This window comes from Varroa destructor, unplaced genomic scaffold (genome assembly GCF_002443255.2).
Source record: "Varroa destructor unplaced genomic scaffold, Vdes_3.0 BEIS01000001.1, whole genome shotgun sequence".
Taxonomy (NCBI): Eukaryota; Metazoa; Arthropoda; class Arachnida; order Mesostigmata; family Varroidae; genus Varroa; species Varroa destructor.
In genome coordinates this window covers 75,558,513-75,579,617 of record NW_019211454.1, presented here as the reverse complement: position 1 = coordinate 75,579,617, position 21,105 = coordinate 75,558,513, and the positions used below count along the sequence as shown (strand labels likewise).

General features: G+C 37.6%; 1 protein-coding gene across 9 annotated transcripts in view; it reads right to left on the bottom strand.

The window, feature by feature from the left end:
• Positions 1 to 21,105, bottom strand: part of LOC111248245 (calcium-activated potassium channel slowpoke-like) — a 112,700-nt gene that overhangs the window by 88,209 nt on the left and 3,386 nt on the right. For 8 of the 9 annotated variants that reach the window (XM_086977308.1, XM_086977306.1, XM_086977309.1 and 5 more), the window contains exons 1-5: positions 14,360 to 15,346; positions 14,084 to 14,184; positions 12,842 to 12,905; positions 12,366 to 12,464; positions 8,961 to 9,128 (exon numbers count right to left, since the gene is read on the bottom strand). In XM_086977308.1, the coding sequence (XP_086833434.1) occupies positions 8,961 to 9,128; positions 12,366 to 12,464; positions 12,842 to 12,905; positions 14,084 to 14,184; positions 14,360 to 14,380 (453 nt within the window). In that variant the 5' untranslated portion in view covers positions 14,381 to 15,346. Of the gene's footprint in view, positions 1 to 8,960; positions 9,129 to 12,365; positions 12,465 to 12,841; positions 12,906 to 14,083; positions 14,185 to 14,359; positions 15,347 to 21,105 lie in introns of those variants that run through there. The other variant, XM_086977304.1, reaches the window with a different exon arrangement.

The following is a 21,105-nucleotide window of genomic DNA, read 5'->3' as shown; positions in this document are numbered from 1 at the left end:
GGCCAGTGTGATGCACTTGACTCTTCATTCTGTTGCAACACTTTCAAAATAGTCAAGACAGCCCCGACTTCAGGTCTTCTATTTTTTCTAGTTTTTTATAGTTTTTTTATGAGTACACACCTAGAGCTTCTATGAACTTGGCTGCCGTGACTCGATTTGAGATGCAAACCTTACTCAGTCCATAAAACCACGCTTATTAGCATGTCCCTCAATGCGCTGATAGTCAATGAATTGCTCGAATGCTATTATAAAAATAGAAAAGTTTTTTAGTGATATTCTAATAGCTATGGTCTTGCATTGCGTTTGCGGGGTATGCTTTTTTGTTTATAGTTTCAAGTTATCTTTTGTCCTCTTTTGCAGTACCTTTTGCCCTTCTTTCGAAGGAATTCACCGGCGTATTTGTTCCGGCTTGCCAGGAGTTCGATTATCTCGGGGATGCAGCTGGCGAACACGGCCTAAAAGTGCGTTTGCCAAGAAGCAAAATCAATGTTTATATCCAAGCGCGCTTTTCACGGTTGCATATTTCGCTGTGTTCAGTCAGTTAAAAGTTTCCTACCTCAGACTGGGCATAACACATTCTTTCAACAACAAATCCAAACTCCTAGGTGCATTGCTGCATGGTTCCTAGATTTAATGTTGTAAAATAGCGTATACTCTACCTTACGTTACTATCGAAAGGTAACCTGACTTATGACACACTGCATGAAACTGTAACGTCGAGTCACACTACCATTGAGTTCATAGTATTTTGTTTTATATACTGAGGTGGCTAGCCACGAAATTAGCAGCTTTCAAAACTATTCGTGCATGTGCCTCTTCAATGGACTTGACCCTATTAGTACGAAAAACCTCCCATCTGGTGTAGGGAGAGTCCTCCATAGAAATCTACTATAATTTTTCAAACGAAGATAATTTCGGCCATTAGAACTTGAAATAATAAATTATATTACGAAACTGAAACGGAATGTCAAATGTTAACACTGCTGACAGAACTTTAATAAATTTTGAATACGCTTTGTAAACGACTGTATCATAATTGACTCGTATATATCAACACATTCAATTAATATTCACCGAGCTCGAAGTGAAAATAAATTAACTGATTTATTATAAAATTGTATGGATAAATTTATAAGTCCAGAATAGTAATTTGCAGCTTAGAAAAAAATCCGATTTCCTGACTTATTAAATCCCTAAAGAAGGAATTACTATCCTAAAGTGAACCGTTTCCTTATCACTGCTACATAGAGTTGTACGCTGTTTACCTAGGAAGCCGGCATATATAGATTTCAGCAAAGCCTTTAAGTACGTGTACGCTTCCTTCGAATAGACGTATTCCTATGTTTACATGGCTTGGAGGCTTTAGCTAATAATTTTAGCCTTTTGTGTGATCCCGGTTAAAGTTAAAGAATCTACATCTAGAAAGTGTTGACCAGCAGGTTTTGAAAAAGAATTTGCAAGGTTATAATTTGTAGAAATTGGCCCAAAACTTAGTTATCACTTAAAAACTTTAATATAACTACAATAGTAAATTACAAGCTCCGTGTTGGCCAGACGATACGCTTGTACACCTTCAAGACAGCTCTTAAATTGAGCTTAAGTGTATCACTACAGATCACAATCGAAGTTAGATAATAATAATAATTTTCCGTATATGCGTTTCTTTCCATGTATCCATTTTTAACGGAATGGTGCATAAGTGCGAATTTGGAAAGAGAAGCAACTTGAGTTCGGCTTGTTTATCAGAACAGCCAGAAGCACCTTAATGAAGTCTGAGAATAATGATAAGATATTTCCTGATTGTTGTCTTAGAAGCTGATGTTAAATATTACACTTTGCGGTAGGCGGTATGCTGACTTATGAGCATCCATTTCAAAACTGTGCAGGGTTGGTATTTACGGTATGCCCATTACGCGCAATTTGTACCCCTGCGCCATTTGCTAATGATCCGGGTCGTTAGATTTTAAACGAATCATTAGAGACAACGACTTTTTTGTCCTCAGAGAGGACATTAAAGGGCTGATATTAAGAGTTTGTAACTCGTTAATCCATAATGTAGATCTGTACGCCTGGTATAGGTATTATTTACTCGTCACGACTGATACCAGCCTTTTTTTTTATCATTACTATCATGACTCTAGTTACGTTTATTATCATCAGCTGCATCTTCTCTATTAATATATTTTGTATCATAATATATTTCTTTGTCGCTGTACACTTACGATTTAGTATAATGCATTAGGCAATGCAATTATAAATGGCTACGCCTCCGAAGGAGCATCACTTTTGGTTCACTCTCTCTGCTGTCAGTAGGCCTAATGCTCCAAAAGTTGTCCATAAATTTGAATAGCGCAAAACCGTCTTATTTTCACTAGCTTACCTCTGTATCTCCGTTATCTATATTACACGAACAGGAACATGTCTTTGATACCCAAGAATGTTTTCCGCGCGCTGTATCTCATGCGTATAAATAAACTGTATTCCAAATGTTCTATTTCTGTACCGTTTAATTGGTTATTTTAAACTTACTACATCTGCAAAGAACTTTGATGCGTACCAATTTTAGCTAATTCTTCCGTGTATGTCATCTCTGTTCATAGCTTTATTGCTGAATACATGTTGGTGATCTGCTTTTATTTTCTGCATAGTAAATTTGGCATATTTTAGCAATGCTCCTAAAAAGGATCACACGTGTGTTCTATTCACACAGGAAGGTTAAATTGAATATAAAAAAAGGCAGTTTCTCCACACAGATTTAACATCTGCTAACAAAAAATAACTATAGAGTCTACGCATGACAAAATATATCTAAATATTACACCATTTCCATTTAGTTTATATCTTACTTCGTAAATAAAAAGAATTCTCGTATGTTTGTCTCGATAAAATTTTTTTTGTGATGTTAGAACATTCAGAATAGGCATGTTTAAGTTGTCCCTTTACTCAATAGCTACATTATCTTGCATGTTCACGCCTCGGTAATTTTTATTCGTCTGATGAAAACGATACGCGTGAGTTCAGGTTCTGACTACTAATCATTTTAACATCGAGGCTTTTCCCTTTTTCATTCATTACTCAAGATACAACATTTTATAATGCATTTTGATCGTGGCCCTTTGCACTCTGCAAATATTTGTATTACGTCATACGGCATTCCTGCCTCTATGTTTCGGGTTTTACGTACGGTGTCGCTGTTAGGGATTCTATCAGCAAATTTAAAACCTAGAATGTGTCTCTAAGATTAGCGGGCAAATACGTTACTCACTAAATTATCACAGTTACACGGCGTTCCTGCCTACAAGCATTTAAATTCGCCAAACTTATTGCATGCTATACTTCTAATATTATATTATCTATTTATATGTATACTGGCTAGACCTTATCTATTAAAGCAGCCGTATTTTGATCATATTGCGTTTGTCGATTTTCGGTCTTGTTACTACGTTATATAATTGTTTCTGTTATTTTACGTTTACCTTCGTTCAGTGGCGTTTTTTCTACTCTTTTCAAAACTATCTTGCCGCCTAAATGACTTGGTTTTCAGAGTTTTTCTTTTTTTTTTTTTTTTAATAGGCTAACATCGTCTCGTTGTGCGACTTTATTTTGCCAAAATCGGTTCAGCAATTCTCTAAAAAACGCTATTAAAAATATTTTAACATCTCTCACACATCAAGCGGCCAATAGCCACTAGTAAACACTTATTAGACAATAGTAACTTCAGGGTGGCTTCGCTGTCTATTCGACGACACTGCAGCAACAAAGCCGACAATTATGCCTTAGCCGGTTGCCTACCTAATAATAAGGGCATGTTTTATACTAAATATGGTTTTACTTGCTCCGCCCTTCACATTTCCGACCCTACAACACAAACTTTGCGTTTCGTATAATCTAATAGGGTCAACACACTTCGTATATACGCGGGAAACGATCATTAGGCGCGGGGCAAACTAGATCTTATTGTATACATAAACACACCTCGCTATGTCACACTAGTACCGATATAAATGCGATCTTTTCGGTCGATGCCTCTTCCTTGTATAATAATAATGCAAGGAATTATTAAGATCATATATAATAGATTCTATAAAATATTACGGTGAGAAATTCGGTAGAAGTATATATAGTCAGTCGTCAACAATGTATGTATATGCATGTGTTGTCTAAGGCGTTACGCTATATTCAACGAACAATCATTATACTTAGTTTATCTTCGTCTTTTATTGGTGTTTACAAGATAGTTGCATAAGACGATTTATTTGCACATCTTTTTTTTCTGGACCTTTCTATTGTTTAGTCGAGTTAATGGTGCCACTTTTCTTGAGTTTCTCTTCATTCATTATCTTGTCGTTATCAGCCCCTTTACTTTCTGTCATTATTTTTCAACTATTTGCCATCGCACCCTAAATTTTTGTCTACCCCACTTGTATTTTGCCTATCGCCTTTTTCAGCCACTACTTGTTTATTTTGATTATAGTAAGTTTATTTTTTAACGCCAATGCAATACACTTTGCTTTGTTGTTTTTATTTAGATTGTTACGAAAGAATACTGCTTGTATTCTCAATATAATTAGAATATTTCAAGTTACATAACGTTTCATCTGTCTGATTTCTAGATCGTGGATAGAACGAATTTCTAGGCCGTGCATTGGTCGCCGTTGTATAGAGCACGAAAGTGTAGGACTGTTTTATATTGGGCCCTAATCTGATCACTCACTTGACAACTTCGTGTCTAAAATTAACCACGTATTTAACGAATGCATAGTTATTCAAAGCTTCCTTTATTTTCGGAACTGATAGCCATGTCACCACTGTTCTCTTAAAAGGTAGTACCTTCCCAGAGTTGTACTGCTACGGTAAGTGGCAACATTATGCAAAAACTAGTTAACCTAAAATAACCTAGAGCGCTTATCTGGATTCCATTAATCAACCAGACTAGCGTGTAGCACGAAACACTTGTGTGCATTTACTGCGCGTTCGCTGACCGCTCGACATTACTTGTACTACCACTACAAAACGACAGCTCTACTAATATATCTGTAAAATATAAATAACTTTTTTTTCTTTACTCATACAGGTTATGTAGTATGTGTCGTCAAATGTGTATATAGTTTGTTTGTTGGAACCATTGAAAAGTAGCGGCATCGCATTGAGTTTTCCTTTTAACCAATGAAGCATTAAGCAAATCGAGCCGTTGTTAATTATGCTAGGAGGCAAGAGGCAGCTTTTACTGTCCTAATAATAGCTGTCAATTACTCGAAAAGGTATAAGACTCGAATCTTCTTTTTTACCTATTGAAAAGCTTTGTTAAGCTTTTATGGCCCAGATCTGCAGCACTACCCGTTTTGCCTTTGCGAATAGAGTGTAAAGTAAGCGTACCGTACGCATTTGTCGCAGTTAAAAATTTGCACTTACGCCGCATTACCTACCAGCCTGATACGGGTGAGTCAGTTAGAGGTAATAGACCGCGTTCTTTTCAGAAGTACAAATTTTGAACTCCAGTCGCTAAATCTCAGCGTTAAAGCACTTGGGCACACTAGGTGCCTCTGCAAGTCCTATCGAGATCTGCGAATACTATGAACATTGTCATCGACACTAACCATCACAGCAGCTGCCATCTTTCTTTATTTGAAACCAATGGACTTTACTAAGTTATAAGCAGAACCAACCCGAGAGCCTTGGAATGGTTACTTATTTAGCAAATATACGAAGCAACATATAGCTTGTTAGGCAAGCTGTACTAATTCAATAATAATAATATAAAATCAAGACTATTTCGATTCGCGCACGTGGCGGGGTTTTTTTTTCAGAAGATGAGACTAGCCGAGAAGTTATGGGCGTCTCTCGGAGACACACACATTTTTTTATATTGCTTATATTGTTTCGAACAAGCCAGTGTTGCGACATGTATAATGGAAAGCAAATATATATTCCTAAGAATTCCACATCCTCCTAAATTATTAAATGCTGTCATCGTAGACCTTCTAGCTCCAACCAGCGTCAAGAAAAATCATACAACGCTGGTATCTTTATCTACGTTTAAATATAATTGCAATAAATTGAATATATAAAATGTATATATTTGGTTCGCTGTTGGATACATCCTCTGTTGATATTAATAGCATCCTAATTAAGGACCAACAAAAGTATAAGTTTATAAGATCATTGCTTAAGGCATGGAGTCATTTCTAAGTCCTAGAAGAAATTTCCTTCATACGCACGGCAATGTGCTCTCAGCCTTTTTTTTTTATAAAAAAAAAAATTGTAAATCAGAATTATTGGGCCACAGCAAATCTCGAATTAGCAAAATAGCAAGAGGACTATGCGATCATTAATATTTGGATAGTTACTGAATGAACTCTTAGGGCTAGATCATAGCCAACGATCTGCAGTTTATCCAAGCGGATGCTACACGTACTCTGCTTTACCAGCTTGTCAAAACGAGTAATATTTATATATTCACCTAAAAAGTACAATTGCCTATACTTATACTACTTACTTTATATTATATCCCCCATATGCACCCTATGTGTTCGAAGTCGAAGAACATATCCGAAAAATAACTAAAATTATTTTAAAACAAAAGTCCTTATCTCTAAGTTAACATTAACTCAACATTGAGTGAACCCATTTAGCATAACTTTTTAAGCACCTAAAAGCATTATGCCATTATGAAATGTGATATTCTTTCTAGGTTACGAGCATATGCTGTCTATATTTACAATGCCGTAAAAAGGCAATGCATCTAGCGGCACAGCGAAATGCAAGCATCAGAATTTGATAGGTCAGTGTTTTCAATACCGTTTCGATCACTCACTGAGCGATTATTTAAAAAACTGGAATTTTGATGTGTCCTTAATTCAAATGCATCATTCAGATAATAAAAAAGTTAGGGCACCTGCAGAAGCTGATTTTCCTTAATCTTATAAAATATATATTGCATCTTCACTCGCCCCCGAAAAAGAAACAAAGTTACGGCCCAAATAAACACCCTTACGTCAATGTGTTGCATATGTAATAATAACAGTATACGGCAATGATTTATTCTAAACACTGTTTCATAGAAATAAATTGTGTAAATTAAAAGCCTTGAGAAAAAATAACAAAGTATTACTTTAAAATTGAGCAATTAAGGCACAATCTATTCATCATAGTCCCTGCTAGCTGGCAGAATGATTATAGCTTTATGACTTATTATTAGTACGTTGTATCAACAATAATCTTTATTAAAGAACTATATTACCAGAACCGTGCCTACGAGTAGCTCATAAGCTTTTAGACCACAACTAAACCTGGGTAAGCTACACTCATCCGGTCTTTGTTTCATCAAAGATTTTATTGAGCCTCGGTTCTCGTTCTAAACTTCGACACACAACTTTATAGACGGAGGCCAAATGATAAATAGGCCAGTTTTCCAGATGTATCGTCGGCTTTGAGACGATTAAAAGCCTAACAATGTTGGCCCTGCTCAGAAAGGTCTTCAATAACTAAGAATGGAAGTTTGCTGGAAATGATTTATTTAATAGTGAATTTTTACTATCATTAAGGGATCTTTTTTAAAAAATAACCTTTAGAAAGACAACGTAGGTCCTACTTCACAGTAACGCACTAGCCTGCACTTCACGCAGTGTTCCTTTAAACCGTTGTTAGAAAGTATTATATTATATACTACAGATCATTACAGAATAGGATGGCATTAAATTAGGCTGAAACAAAGCAAACAAAAATCTAAATATAACATAGTATTAATAATTTAATGGGCGTTTTAAGATGAGTAAAATAGTGGCGAATAGATGTGTGTGTTACAAAAGGCTTACAAAACGAAAAGAAATCCTACACAATTTGAGATTGAATAAGGAAGGCTTGCAAATACCGAAAAAAACACCAAAAAAAGGTCAAAGTTTTAAATTAATATTTGTAATTGTCATATGCTTTATTTTTTTTACTTACACCTTTGTCAGGTAAATGAATATTTATGTTTTACAGAGTAAGCCCTGGAACTATTCGTATAGAGCAATACAAGGTGTATAGGAGCATACGAAAGCTATTAGAATAGATGATGTTAATTCTCTGATAGAAAGCAGCTCAATTTAGTACAAAAATTTAAAACTTACTATTTCTAATAAGGCTACCGTTTTCCACGTAAACAGGCTCTGAAATTTTTTTGCTATTACTATTATTGGTAGCAATAATAGTCACCGTGGTAGATTGAAACTACCGAATCAGGAAAACCATTATTAGGCTATCTGGAGCAAATCGTTCAAACGTTAATTATAGCGTTTCTTCTTTTTCGATATAATTTGGAGTATTATTTGTCGTTACTTATATGCCAAAGACAGGTTCCTCAATGATACGATATTTCTTCTTTTGTACCATCATACTTGATTTAGTTATTCGTTACTTTTGAATAAACTGGCGCCTGTAATATTTTCGATCATGAATCGCCCTATTGAGTGCAAGAAAGGAATATAACTACATTAAGTTAAAATGGGTCTTAAAGTACGTGACCCAGACCGCAATTTCAGCATTTCGATGAAATCCAGGAAGATAGCAATTTCAGCCGATTTTTTTTATACGCGTTTTATTTCTGATAATTTTATTAAGTAGCATAACTGACAAATCTTCCTCGTCATAGTCGCTTCTCTGTATTAAAACTGCTGTCCAGATTCTATTGAGAGTTATTTTAAGTCAGGTGTGTTTTATCTACGCCACTAAAAATGAACAAGTTTTATCAGTGATCTTGGATTTCTTAAGTGAAATTCACGTTATCACGTTACAAAATCAAATTGCACAGTGAAAATTATATAAATAAAACGAATTTTGTTTTTTATAAAAAGACTCGCAGAGATAGTCGTTCTCAAGGTTATGACAGCTTTAAGGCGCACAACTCTGCTCTGGACAGTGTACATATTCTCACTATTATTACAAACGCAATTAGGCACGACCTTCTGCAGTTGACTTACCAGACCGACGAGAATGAATAGCACGATGAAGGCTCGTCCGAGCGTGGTCTGGCAATAGAGATCCCCGTAACCGACGGTTGACATCGTTACAATCAGGAAGTATACACATTCCCAGTATGTCAACTTGTTCGGGTTTTTAAAGTCCAATGGATCCCCTGAATTTTCCAGCTAAAATAAAAGCAGGGATAATGTAATATGCAGACTAAGTTAATAAATACGCATGTCAAATTGGTAATTCTGAATCATAACTAAAGTAATTGAGATCTTTGCGTTCGGTGTTATACATTTCCTTGAAATGTCAAATGTCTAAATCCGGGAAGAGGCCCAAAATATATACAGCCCTTTTTGCCACTATATGCCAATATATATAGTGCCAATATAGCCACTAACAATGTTGTAAGTAGCAACAAGAAAAACATGTTAGAAGGAAAGGAAAATAGCGCTTCGTTCTATTGGGGTCCCAACCTACGACAATTTAATCACACAGGTTTTCCTCAGACTCGCTCAGACTCAGATCGCTGTTAACACAGTAGCTCAAAAACGATATTTTGAAGCATCAAGCATTTTTATGAAAATATAATGGCTTTGGTTTATGCTCCTGGTAGTACTACACATATCATCAGCAACTCGTTAAATAACAACTCAGATACAACAGATGTATGTATTGCATCGAACGTTGTAATAAACGGAAGTACTACACCTAATAATGATAATACCGATGGCAACTAGTTCGGAATTTTATGTGGCGATATAAATTAATAAAGGCAAGGAAGCAATGTTACTATTATTTCTGTTTTACCCACTTTCAGTTTTTCGCGATTTATTCCGTAACAATAATGACGCCCAGATAAGAGGCAGCGATTAAAAGTGTTTACAGAATTACAGACACTCGAAGAAAAGTACGACAATTGAGAGACAACCGCTGAAACAACCTTTCGAGAAGCTTTAAAAACAACCGTCGTTTCTACCGGTAGGTATATGGTAAGAATGCCGTAAGTTCAACTTCGGCGTGTTCCCGTTGAGGACGCTTTAATAAACAGAAAAACAGCACAGGTATGAAGAACCGTTTCAATACGACGGTTAAAAAAAAGAGTATGTCCTTAGATGCTTGTGTGGAGCTATTTAAAAGAAAGGTCGAACAAACTATATCTTGACCTATCACAAGAAACGCAGGCGTAAAAGCCCTACCTATCACGCAGATTAGCCAGGCTTACGCTATTGAACGAAATAGTTATAGTCATATAGTGAAATCATTTCTATGCGGTATGCTGTGCTTTTACTTGAAAGTGGAAATCGTTTTATCAAGATTGGCAAATATGTCAAATGTGATGAGCAACTCGTACTTGATGACTCCAAAGATTCGAGCAGGCCTTTAGGACAGCCGTGTGGCCCGACGTCAGAATTCTAACAACTAAGCTGACACAGTGAGCTTTATAGGAGATCGCAGCTGTTCACCACAGATTGTACGCTGACAGTCGATATAAGTCACAGCCAAACGCTCTTAGAATTAGTTGGTAATAGTAACAATGTAATTCTTTGATACAATCGAATATCATTCGAGCACAACTAAGTTTTTCGGCTAACTAACTTATTTGATAATATCGAAGTAAGTGCTTAAAATTGTGACCGTTAACCAGTATGGGGGTCTGATGCTGACATGTTCCGCAGATATTTACAACCGATTAAGGCGACCTCAATGAAAGAGATTCTCGTCATTAAAAATTTAGACAAGTCCAAGAATAAATCAGCGCTTCCATATGCCTTAGTAAATCGCTCACATAACGAGCAGTGACACATGCACGGAAAGCGCAATTCTCGTTTGCGATTGATTCCCTATTATCGAGCTGCCTCTCTCAGATGGCAGAACAGAACTGTACGACCTTCCCCGCTCGGTCACACCGTCAGCGTTTTTTTACCATCGACTGGATTGACTTTTGGGGGGTTTCCTACAAACATCGCGTTAATACTAAGGAAAGGCATCGATGTGAGTCAATGCCAAAGCATTTAGCTCACGATTTGCTCACAATAATGGATATCCATAGCTATTTTAGTTACGAGATAAAATATGTATAATGTTGCAATTTTTTTGGTTGTCACAGAAGAACAACTTCAGTGGTACAAAGATTGATGATCGTAAACACGACGGTATACGGCAAGTGCCTTGTTCGGCATTTGTGCATTTATTATCAACTGAATACGATAAAATTTCTCGGATCTCATAAATAATACCAATCTGAAGCTGGAAGTCGTTCATGAAACGACCAGCATTTTCGAAGACTTACCCCATAATCTTTTTTGTGTCAAGTGTGTGCGTATGATGATATGATAGCACTCGGCATTTCAGCAAAGATAGCTGAAAGCTGTGTCTGAGATTTTGGCAGTGTACTCGATCTTGTTGAGATAAAGGGCACGTTTTGTCGATCAGCCATCTACCTGGTGACTAATCAAAAATGGAATTGACGCAACAAATTGAACACAAACAATAATCCTTGATTTTTTAGCTTTAAATTGAAATGGCACAAGAAGTTGTTATTATAGTCGGAAATCTAAAAATACAATTAGGGGTTCACTGATTCCGGGAACTTTTATTCATTTACCCAACCTTCGAAATTTAATAAAGCTATTAAAAAATCAAGTTTTTTGACGAGTAACCGTTAGCTTATAATCCATTTCAGCGTATATAGCATCAGCTCTATAAAACGAGATGTTTCGAGAAACGCGTGATGCCGTTTGGCCAGAAAGGAAAAGTGTTTTGCGTCGGGGAAAGATGATCAACTGTGTTTATTGCTAGCATCAGTACGGAAGCGGCGAGTGTCAGGTCTTCAGGGTGCTTCATAAAGGATCCGAACCAATCTAGTATTCTGTATGCTGTAGGAGATCTCAAGGTCAATTGGATGGCCTCATAAATATAGTGCAGTTTGGTTGTCGCAATCGCTTGAACTATCAAGCTTTTTGTAAGGACTCAACGAGGTCGACCTTCAGTACCTTTTTTTTTTAAACTGATTTTCAACTGCCCTTTCTATGACAGGCTTCGATGCCCTTGCCTTAGTATTAGCATCGGATAGTCAGCCTAGCAGTCTAGCCATGTAGGTTAGCTTCGATGCTCTACTACGTAACGCTGTCGCCGAAGTAAAAGTTTCTCTTACTTCTTATATACTGTACGAAGTACGCCTAAACTACCATGCTGGCAGACAGATTGCTATCAAAACTGTAGCCGAACGGCTAAACCGTTAGTTGAAGCATTGACCGGTTGCTTGGACTTCTGCGTCCTAGCCATATCTAAATCGGTATCGTAATACGTATGTGTACTATTCAAGCCAATTCTAAATAACGATTGTTAAGATAGTTTTCGATTTTTCCTTAATTTTACAACTCAGTTATTGTTATAGCGGATAGAAATTTTACCAAGTGTATAATTCCGGCGGCAGTTAGCCAGACGGAGATTACAATCGATACGAGCTGGGCCAGACGAATCGAAGAGCTCGTTTTGAGCACGTTCAGATACTAAAATACAGAAAATAACTTGTTAGAATAGCAATAATAACACTTCACACTCATATCATTATAAATATCAATAAAGACTCGGACAACGCAATATTTAAACGTGTGAAAATTTATGACACAGAGACTTTCACGTGGCACCCGATCACGTAACGCAAGATGTTCCACAGCACACAGACGTTCCACTAATACAGAATCCACAATGAAAGTAAACTGTTATCTAATATTTAGATATGAAATGAACGCGATTATCAGCATCATTATTTTACTGGACGTAGCAGTTGATTCTAGCTTGTGGCATTATGAGGTAAATATACGTTATCTGTGGTCATATTTGAGTTGAATCTCTGTTAAGATATATATATTTTAGCCATTATTACCTGGAGGATGTCGGGAACCGACATGAGGCGCAGAGCGCGAAGGAAACGGAGCCCGATCCACGTCCTGTAAAAAAGAATAAAAACAAAGGCTCAACAAGGTTATGTTGAACTAGATCACTGAAAGGTATCAACTGACTTGAGTTCGGCTCGTTATTTTGTCAATGAATGGATTCAATAAACGACATAACTAAAAGTCTTTCACACTTAGAAATGCTGACAAAGTATCAATTTACCGTCACTAATAGTATCTTCATACAAAGCTATTGAACGCTTGCTTTTCACTATCGAGGCGTTATAACGACCACAGTTTCCTCGCCACGAGAGATGCCTGACAATTTCACACCACGATTCAATCTTGTCGAAATCACAATAAAGCATTATATGTGAACTTATCTAATATCGCAACTTTACCGTAATTACTTGAAGAATGTTCGTGCCGCTTCTGTAGCGCACCCCAATAAGCCCCAGAACAGCGCTCCTATATAGTAGCGTTGTTTTAGTCTCAATGCATGCGCTATTATTGCCCTTTTTCTAATTGTGTGATAAGGCCTTAATAAAAAGTGTAGCTTTTTGGACGTAAGATTTTGATACCATACGATAGTCGGCACGAAGGTGCATATCAGCCGAACGAATCTGCGCATTACGTATCATTATACAAATAAGCGAAAAAATTATGATGTTTAGACGGATTTAGCTTGTATGTAAAAGTGAGATGGAATTAGTAGGCTAAACTTGGGATCTCTTAGATTGTGAATCATATGATTATGACCCAAAAACTGTGTAAGAATGCTGTTGTTCTTCATGACGTACAAGTAGCTTTCAAACCTGCAAGCCGTAACCGACATGGAACCCATCTAGGATTTTTCGCTTTTAATGAGTCGATATATAAATCAACTTGTGTAACACTCCTAAAATTACTATATAGGCCTGGCTTTGACAATGGGAAGCTTCCAATAGTACATTGCCGGCGCCAGAGAGCTTTGCGTTTATAGTAGTTAACCTATTTACCATCAAAAGCAATAATTATACGACTATGATATATTCAACAGACTCGAGCTTACGTACCGAACTGTGTGAACTGCCAAGTATCGTCATTCGTAGGCCAGTTCGTACGGAAACGCGCCGGGTAATCATTTGCTTTTTGCAGCGAAAGGCATGAAATGTCGCCATATCACTTTGCCAGATGGGTATTAGGTTAAAAGTAAGCATAAGGCCCAAAGTGTGTATACATTTTCCACAAACCTGTCCAAGTAGATGGAGACGAAGGACGGCGGAATCGTAAAGTAGTCAACAAATGAATACAGCTCCAACATGAACCACAGCTTGTCACTCGCCGCTATGAACTGGAATGTTTAAGAAATTCATTGTCAATAACGCACTCTGATGTATGGGAAAAAAAAACACGCTTCAAATCGTACACTGTCGCTGAGCGACGTCTAAAATTTTTTACTTCGTGCAGGGGTTGATAGCGCCATCTACTAAAGTTGTGTTGAAACGTATAAGAGTCATTTTACTTACCCTTATAAAAAAATAAACCATAAAAAATATATTGAGAGCTAGATCTATTTGTTGTGTCGTGTTCTCCGCCCAGGCCTGGCATTTTTCAACACCATCGCTGAAATAGCAAATGGAAGGAAATTGTGCAATTATCAGAGGGCTGCGGTAAATTCAGGATGCCAATGGAAAAAATATTAGGCATGCGGGTTTATTTCGACGCGTATTAATAGCACGTGAAAGCGACAATTATTATTATTATACAATATAAGTGAAGTGATTAATGATATGAAACAACAGAAATTATGTTCATTTCAAGTCATTGTTATATTTTTCAGTTCTCAGGAATAATTCTTAAGTGGTTAAGAATAGTTTTTCAGCTTTTACGTTAAAGGACCCTAGTCAGCCAAAATTGGACAAAAGCATTAGAGTCGAAGAAAAAATCTACTTAGTACTCTATCGATATGTAACAGCTAAGCCTTCCTTAGGAATTCGGCGATACGTCATCGTGCTTTGTCCTTTAATAACATTCGCATAGTTTAAAATCCACTGTTCTCTTAAAGGTTCTTCTTCTTCTTCTTCTTCTTCTTCTTCAACAACAAAGCTCAGAAAAACATAACGTTTAGTAGTAGTAGTAGTAGTAGTCATGTGGCGGACAGCTTCTACGCCTATCATTCAACGAGCCATAGGAAAACATGTTTAATGTGCTTCCTCAATGTCGTATTCAAAGGAAAAACAGTAACGTATATAGACAACGAAATCAAACTCGATAACTTTACTTCGCTATTATTCTTTTCTTTTAGAGAATTAGTTAAGTAAATGTTTCTCTTCATATATTTCTATTAGCAATCCTTTACAGTTCGCGACTAAACTGTCGCAGTGTCTGTCAGTGGCGGCAAATTCAATTAGCTAAATGACTAATTCCGCTTCGGTGGGGTATAGACGCGTGTATGCGACACGTGAAAACTATTAGCTAGCCTCATAAAACCGCTCTTAGGAGCATTAGTTGTTGTTCCAAAGGGCTTCCCTAGGAGCCATTTCGCTGTTTATGCGCATCGTTACCATCAGGCATTATGTTGAGGTGTAACTTATGTTGTAAATTGCAGTTGAAAGCGAATATGAAGTCCTCGGAAGGCCAATATCACTTGTAAATGGTTAGGTCGATTATAGACTCCAGATGGATCGCTCGTGTCACTGCGCAAACCAAGACAGCAACGCAGCCTTATATCTCTACGCCGACACATTTGTATTTCGCGGATCTAAAACATTAATTCTTATGTAAACAGAGACGCTGCCTCTAGCCTGAAGTTTGGTAGAAAAAAAATTGTTAAACAATGTGACCTGAATGGATACATTTAACAGCACGAATCCAATTTAAGTATGATTGAACGAAGGGGTCTTTATACGTTATAATCTGGGAGAAACGCTACGGCCGCTAATTCGGCGGAGTCCTGCAGATGAGACCTGCATCGGATAACGCCGGAAGAACCGGCACAACTGATACAGTGGCATCGATTCTAAATCGAATTTATCGATTTTAAAACTTGGTGATACATTGTCGCTAAGTTAATACGCTAGATTTGCTTACCACAGCTCTGCGTGCTTTGCTTGCAGAAAAATTTTTTCGTTCGGGCATTGGTGCTGTCACGAACAAAATCTTACGAACGCAAGCCAGAGGTTATCGCAAAGCTGGAAAAGCCTTCATCCACAATAAATCTAGTCGGTTCTAATACACATGCTTGGTTTTGGGGCAACGTACTGCGTTAACTAGACCTGCGTTTCTTACTCTATATTTTTTGTTTCATAAAGGCTGAGGGCGTTCTGGGATTATCCGTGAAGTACCAGCCAAGCAAGGTATGCAGCAGATCGTTTGTTTTCTTACTAGATCTATCTATACGGCGTGGTAGAATAGCGTGGTTTTCTTTAAAGGTAACGCACGGCTTATTTTCTACGTCTGAAGCTGGTGACGATTGGCTCACGTTGTTGTTATTTTGTTATAACTAACCGAGGACCGGTGGGTTGTTGTGATCGACTCCATTGAAGACTTAATCGTCTACCACTTTGTTGATGACGCGCCTCTAGTTTAATCATGTGCATATTTCAGGACCCTTTTAATGGAGTCATTTTTGCCTCTGAGAAGACGGAACGGTAAAGCTGCTTTTTGGCAAAAGAATTAGATCAAATTCTGCGACTGACAATGAACGAGGCGGTTCAGACTTCTGACAAGTTCCTCGAACATCTACTTTAGTTTGCCTTTAACTTTAGTATGTCAGATAACACTTTTCTCATAATATTTACAATGACATCATCCATCAAATATATGATTACGACCTTTAAGGGATCAATGTCAGTGTGTACGCTTATAACTTGCCCTTCATGGCTTCGTAATGAACCGTTTGGTTTCTGGGCGTTTCTCTAAATCGGATACATCGGCCGAAGACACTTGTAAGACAATTGACGCGGCGCAGCTTTCCTATTTTAAGTCAGGAAAATTTTAAAGGTGCTTAATGTTAGCAAAAATGTTGATATATTCTTTTCTCAAGTGTATCAAGACTTTAAGGATGTCAAATAATAAGTTTAAACTTCAGTGCGAAGCGCCTCTGAAAGAGACGAGCGCCGGAATTTTCGTCCAGTATGTTTTTGCTTACTGAATTGATTTTAGAGATTATATGCAGAGCTACCTTTGTCAATAATTTCGTCGGATTGTCCTGAAGTTTTGCAGGCTTTGCAACTGAGCTCTCGCTGCTGACTCGTAATCATCTATGAACGAATATTTTTTAAAGGAAGCGATGTATCCACCATACGATGGCTTAATGGGAAAATCTTTGAAAGAATGCGTCAAGTCGGCAATGAAAATGTTTTTCTCCTGAGCCGGCTGTGGTAAACCAAACAGTTCTATGTTGCAGGAGTGTTCGAGAGACAAATTAAGCAACTGTTGTAAACACTGTTTCTAATCCCTAAACACAATTTTTATTATCGAGAAGCAAAAGCTTATAGCTAATATACATTGTCTTTGTGGAAAACTCATAAAGCAATTTAGTCGTTTTGAACTATTATATAACGAGACGCTACGTTTATTGTTGTACATGAGATCGTTTGAGTCTTAATATGATAAAAGTCAATTTTGTTCGGGCTATAAGAAGCAGGTGACCGATAACATTTTTCTAACCACGCACATAGACATACAATTAAGTAAAACCTTCCTTTCTGAAGTCTTGAACAACATCCAATTCGTATTTTTCGTTATAATTCTACTTGTCCGTTAACAGCATACTTCAATAGTTTGAAGTTCTCAGTTACTAAGGCTTCGCATTTCTCTACTCGAATGTCAAAAAAAAAATGGAATCACATTTTACGAGATTTTTCTATGAGTTTTTCCTACCACTTTTCTACCAAATTTTTTCCTACGAGTTATTTTAGATAACGTTTACTTGTGGTAGAACGGTGGTAATGCGAGTTGCATGATTGCTCGTTGCTGCCCAACCATTGTCGCTAATTTGCCCCAAGTCACACGGTGATGCTCTGGCAGCATAACGAAGAACCTAATTTAGAAATGTTTGCAGCGTTGAGGATCTCTTTGTAGCGTCTAACATAACGTTTCCGTTCTTATTAGATTTCTTCTTAGAATTACGGATAATTATAACTCGGATTAGTTCATTGAGCTGCTCAATACGTGTCTTGTTCTGCGTGTTTTAGGGTAGCTCGACATAACTTTTCGCCTGATACTTTCCCTTTTTTTAGACGTAAATGATGTTTACCTCATAAAAAACGCGTCAACGTTTCACTAGGTTAGATAGACCTTTCGCACGTGTGGTGTTTTGAGACGTATTTGACGTTCGTTAGTGGGGTGGCGCACTGGTCAGAATCGTTGATCTGACGTGAATTTTATTTGCAAAAGCTTTCTGACACCATGAAGTCATGGTATTATCTAATACTGAGTATATAAGTTTTTGCTGTTTTATAAAGCGAATAGCTTTTTTTTTGTTACTACGCGTTGATAAATTTTCTGCAGACATCTTAGGAACGGGCATACATTCCGAGTGTATCTGGTGTTTTTCTACTTATTGCTTTGTTACCAGGACGGAAGCGCGACATTTGGAAGACGAAACCATATCTTTGTTTCCTGTATACTATAGGTTCCTTAATGAGGTAGATCGCTAAATAAGATTAGCTCAAGCCGCTGTACAGCTGAAAAATATTGCTGCTATATGTAAACGTACCACTTTTCTAACAAATATTAGCTACTTGACCCCCACAGACTAATAACAAATTCCCCTAGTACTTGTATACAGTGTATAACTGCAAATTACCTATATGTCCAGCCATGATTCACAAATGATTTACGCGAGCTACACCCTTCTTTCATATAACGGCAGCGTCGGAAGTACCTTCGACCCCAAATTGGCATAAGCCGTAATACTTCGCCGCACTACCCACCTAAAGTTTCTTTTGCTTGCAAATCCCAATTCCAAGCCTCGTTGACATCCGCCAAGGATATATTGTAATATGTAATAATTGTAAAATAATGTTTTTGTGCCGTCCTCGAGACACCGCAGTGCCTATTTTATTTACTCGAATCGAACCTTTCTTACGAAGTGCACGCATTGATGCTCAGACGTACGGACTTCATTCTCTTCAATCTAATCACCCCTGTAACTGTAGATGTCCACACATAGGAGCAAATCCGAAAATACGCGAATATTGTCTTCTAAGCTTCGGATGCTAATAGCCACCAGGCCTGACCACGTTACTGCCTCTGTGGCTTGCGAATATACGCCATAGCCGATATGAAAGGGCCCTCATGTCTGCCATTTCAAGGCATGATGCAGATTAAGGCAGGGCCTGCGCGCCTCGCAAAAGCGCTGTGTTTCCTTCAATTGAACAAAGAAATCCGTCGACAAGTACGTACCAAGATAGATATAACCTCCGTTTAAGTGTCTAGTGGTGACCTCGTTCAGAAGAGAATCTTCGTGCTATGGCCTTCTGACATTCGCTGAGGTGTTTTCATTCGAGGCCTTCCAACTTTAATGCGGGATCCATAGAAACCTTACATTTGTAATAGGCCCTGTTTTGAAACACGTTAAATCGTTGAATCCTTGCTGTTCGAAGGACGGCTGTCCTCTACTGACTACAGTGCGTAGATTCTTGATTAGCAGCCACCTGCGGCTGACCCTAGCCATGGCTTGGTTTTAGCCACACCTTGGTCCACCCAGTATTGGCGTGCAGGCCTCACAAGGATAGAGTCGGGTGAGGACGCTGCAGTAAGGTAGTTTATAAGGCCGTTGCTCTGGCACATATCTTTGATCAAGCAGGTGCTTATACTATCAGCTGTTGACACTCAAGGCTGCCTTCAACGTCTTAATCGATTTGGCACTCCACCAAAAACATAAACCCTGCAGCTTGGCGGACGAATTTACCTCGTATTCAAACTCCAATGGCAATCGGTTAAACCAATGTAAGTGCTGAAAATAAGAGCCTTTTGGTAGAGCTAGATTATCTGTGTCACAATAAAACCGCTGGTATTTGCAGATTGTTTTACAATAAACGACACATTGATACCTTTCAATTGATGCACATAATTGGCAAATGAACATATCAAGTCTCATTTATTGCGTCACTTCGTTTTCCGAGGACGTTATTCTACGCTCACGTACCAGAAATATACTTGCCCTTTATACTGTTTTGCAATGTTATTGCACAATTTGCCATTGTTGTTTTGCTACAGTATCTATAAAATAATACTCGAGCAATGGTATTTAAGACCACTGGTTTTTAATCAGTTCGGCTTCTACGGTTTGCTCTTTCTCGCTGCTACCGTTTAATTTGTGGAAGGTTTAATTTGTGGAAGGTTTTATTTGTGGAAGGTTTTATTTGTGGAAGGTTTTATTTGTGGAAGGTTTTATTTGTGGAAGGTTTTATTTGTGGAAGGTTTTATTTGTGGAAGGTTTTATTTGTGGAAGGTTTTATTTGTGGAAGGTTTTATTTGTGGAAGGTTTTATTTGTGGAAGGTTTTATTTGTGGAAGGTTTTATTTGTGAAGGTTTTATTTGTGGAAGGTTTTATTTGTGGAAGGTTTTATTTGTGGAAGGTTTTATTTGTAGAGAGTTTTATTTGTAGAAGGTTTTATTTGTAGAAGGTTTTATTTGTAGAAGGTTCTATTTGTAGAAGCCTTTATTTGTAGAAGGTTTTATTTGTAGAAGGTTTTATTTGTAGACGGTTTTATTTGTAGAATCGAAGATCTTCTTATTTCAGATCGGTCTTATTCTGCTTATTCAGCGTTGACGTTCTACGACGGTACGTTCGCAAATGATTGAAACGTAGGACACTGTGGAGAATTCTTACAGAGCATTTTCTGCTTATGTCGTTGTTAACGCGACGATCTAGTCTGTGCTTGATTATTTTTTGGGCTGCCCTCTCGCGTGATTGTTATTAATGACATTTTTACTGATAATGTTCATGGAACGACTCCAAACCAATATTAGTAATTATCACCATTTTTCAGACTACTTGATTCGCACTTGGCTAATCTTTCTTTCAGCTAAAAGTCGTTTGAACCAACAGCCTAGAAAATACCCTCACTACCGAGTACGATAAGCAAATATTTTTAGAAGACCTGTTTCTAGAAACATGTTTAGCCGTTTAATAGAGCCGTCGATCGCTATCAGTAAACAATGGCCTTTAGGCGAATCAGCATCGTTGATCTGCCGTCTTATTTTGCTAGGTATCCTCGTTTATAAAGTGCAAATTCAACATATACATTATATAATTTTT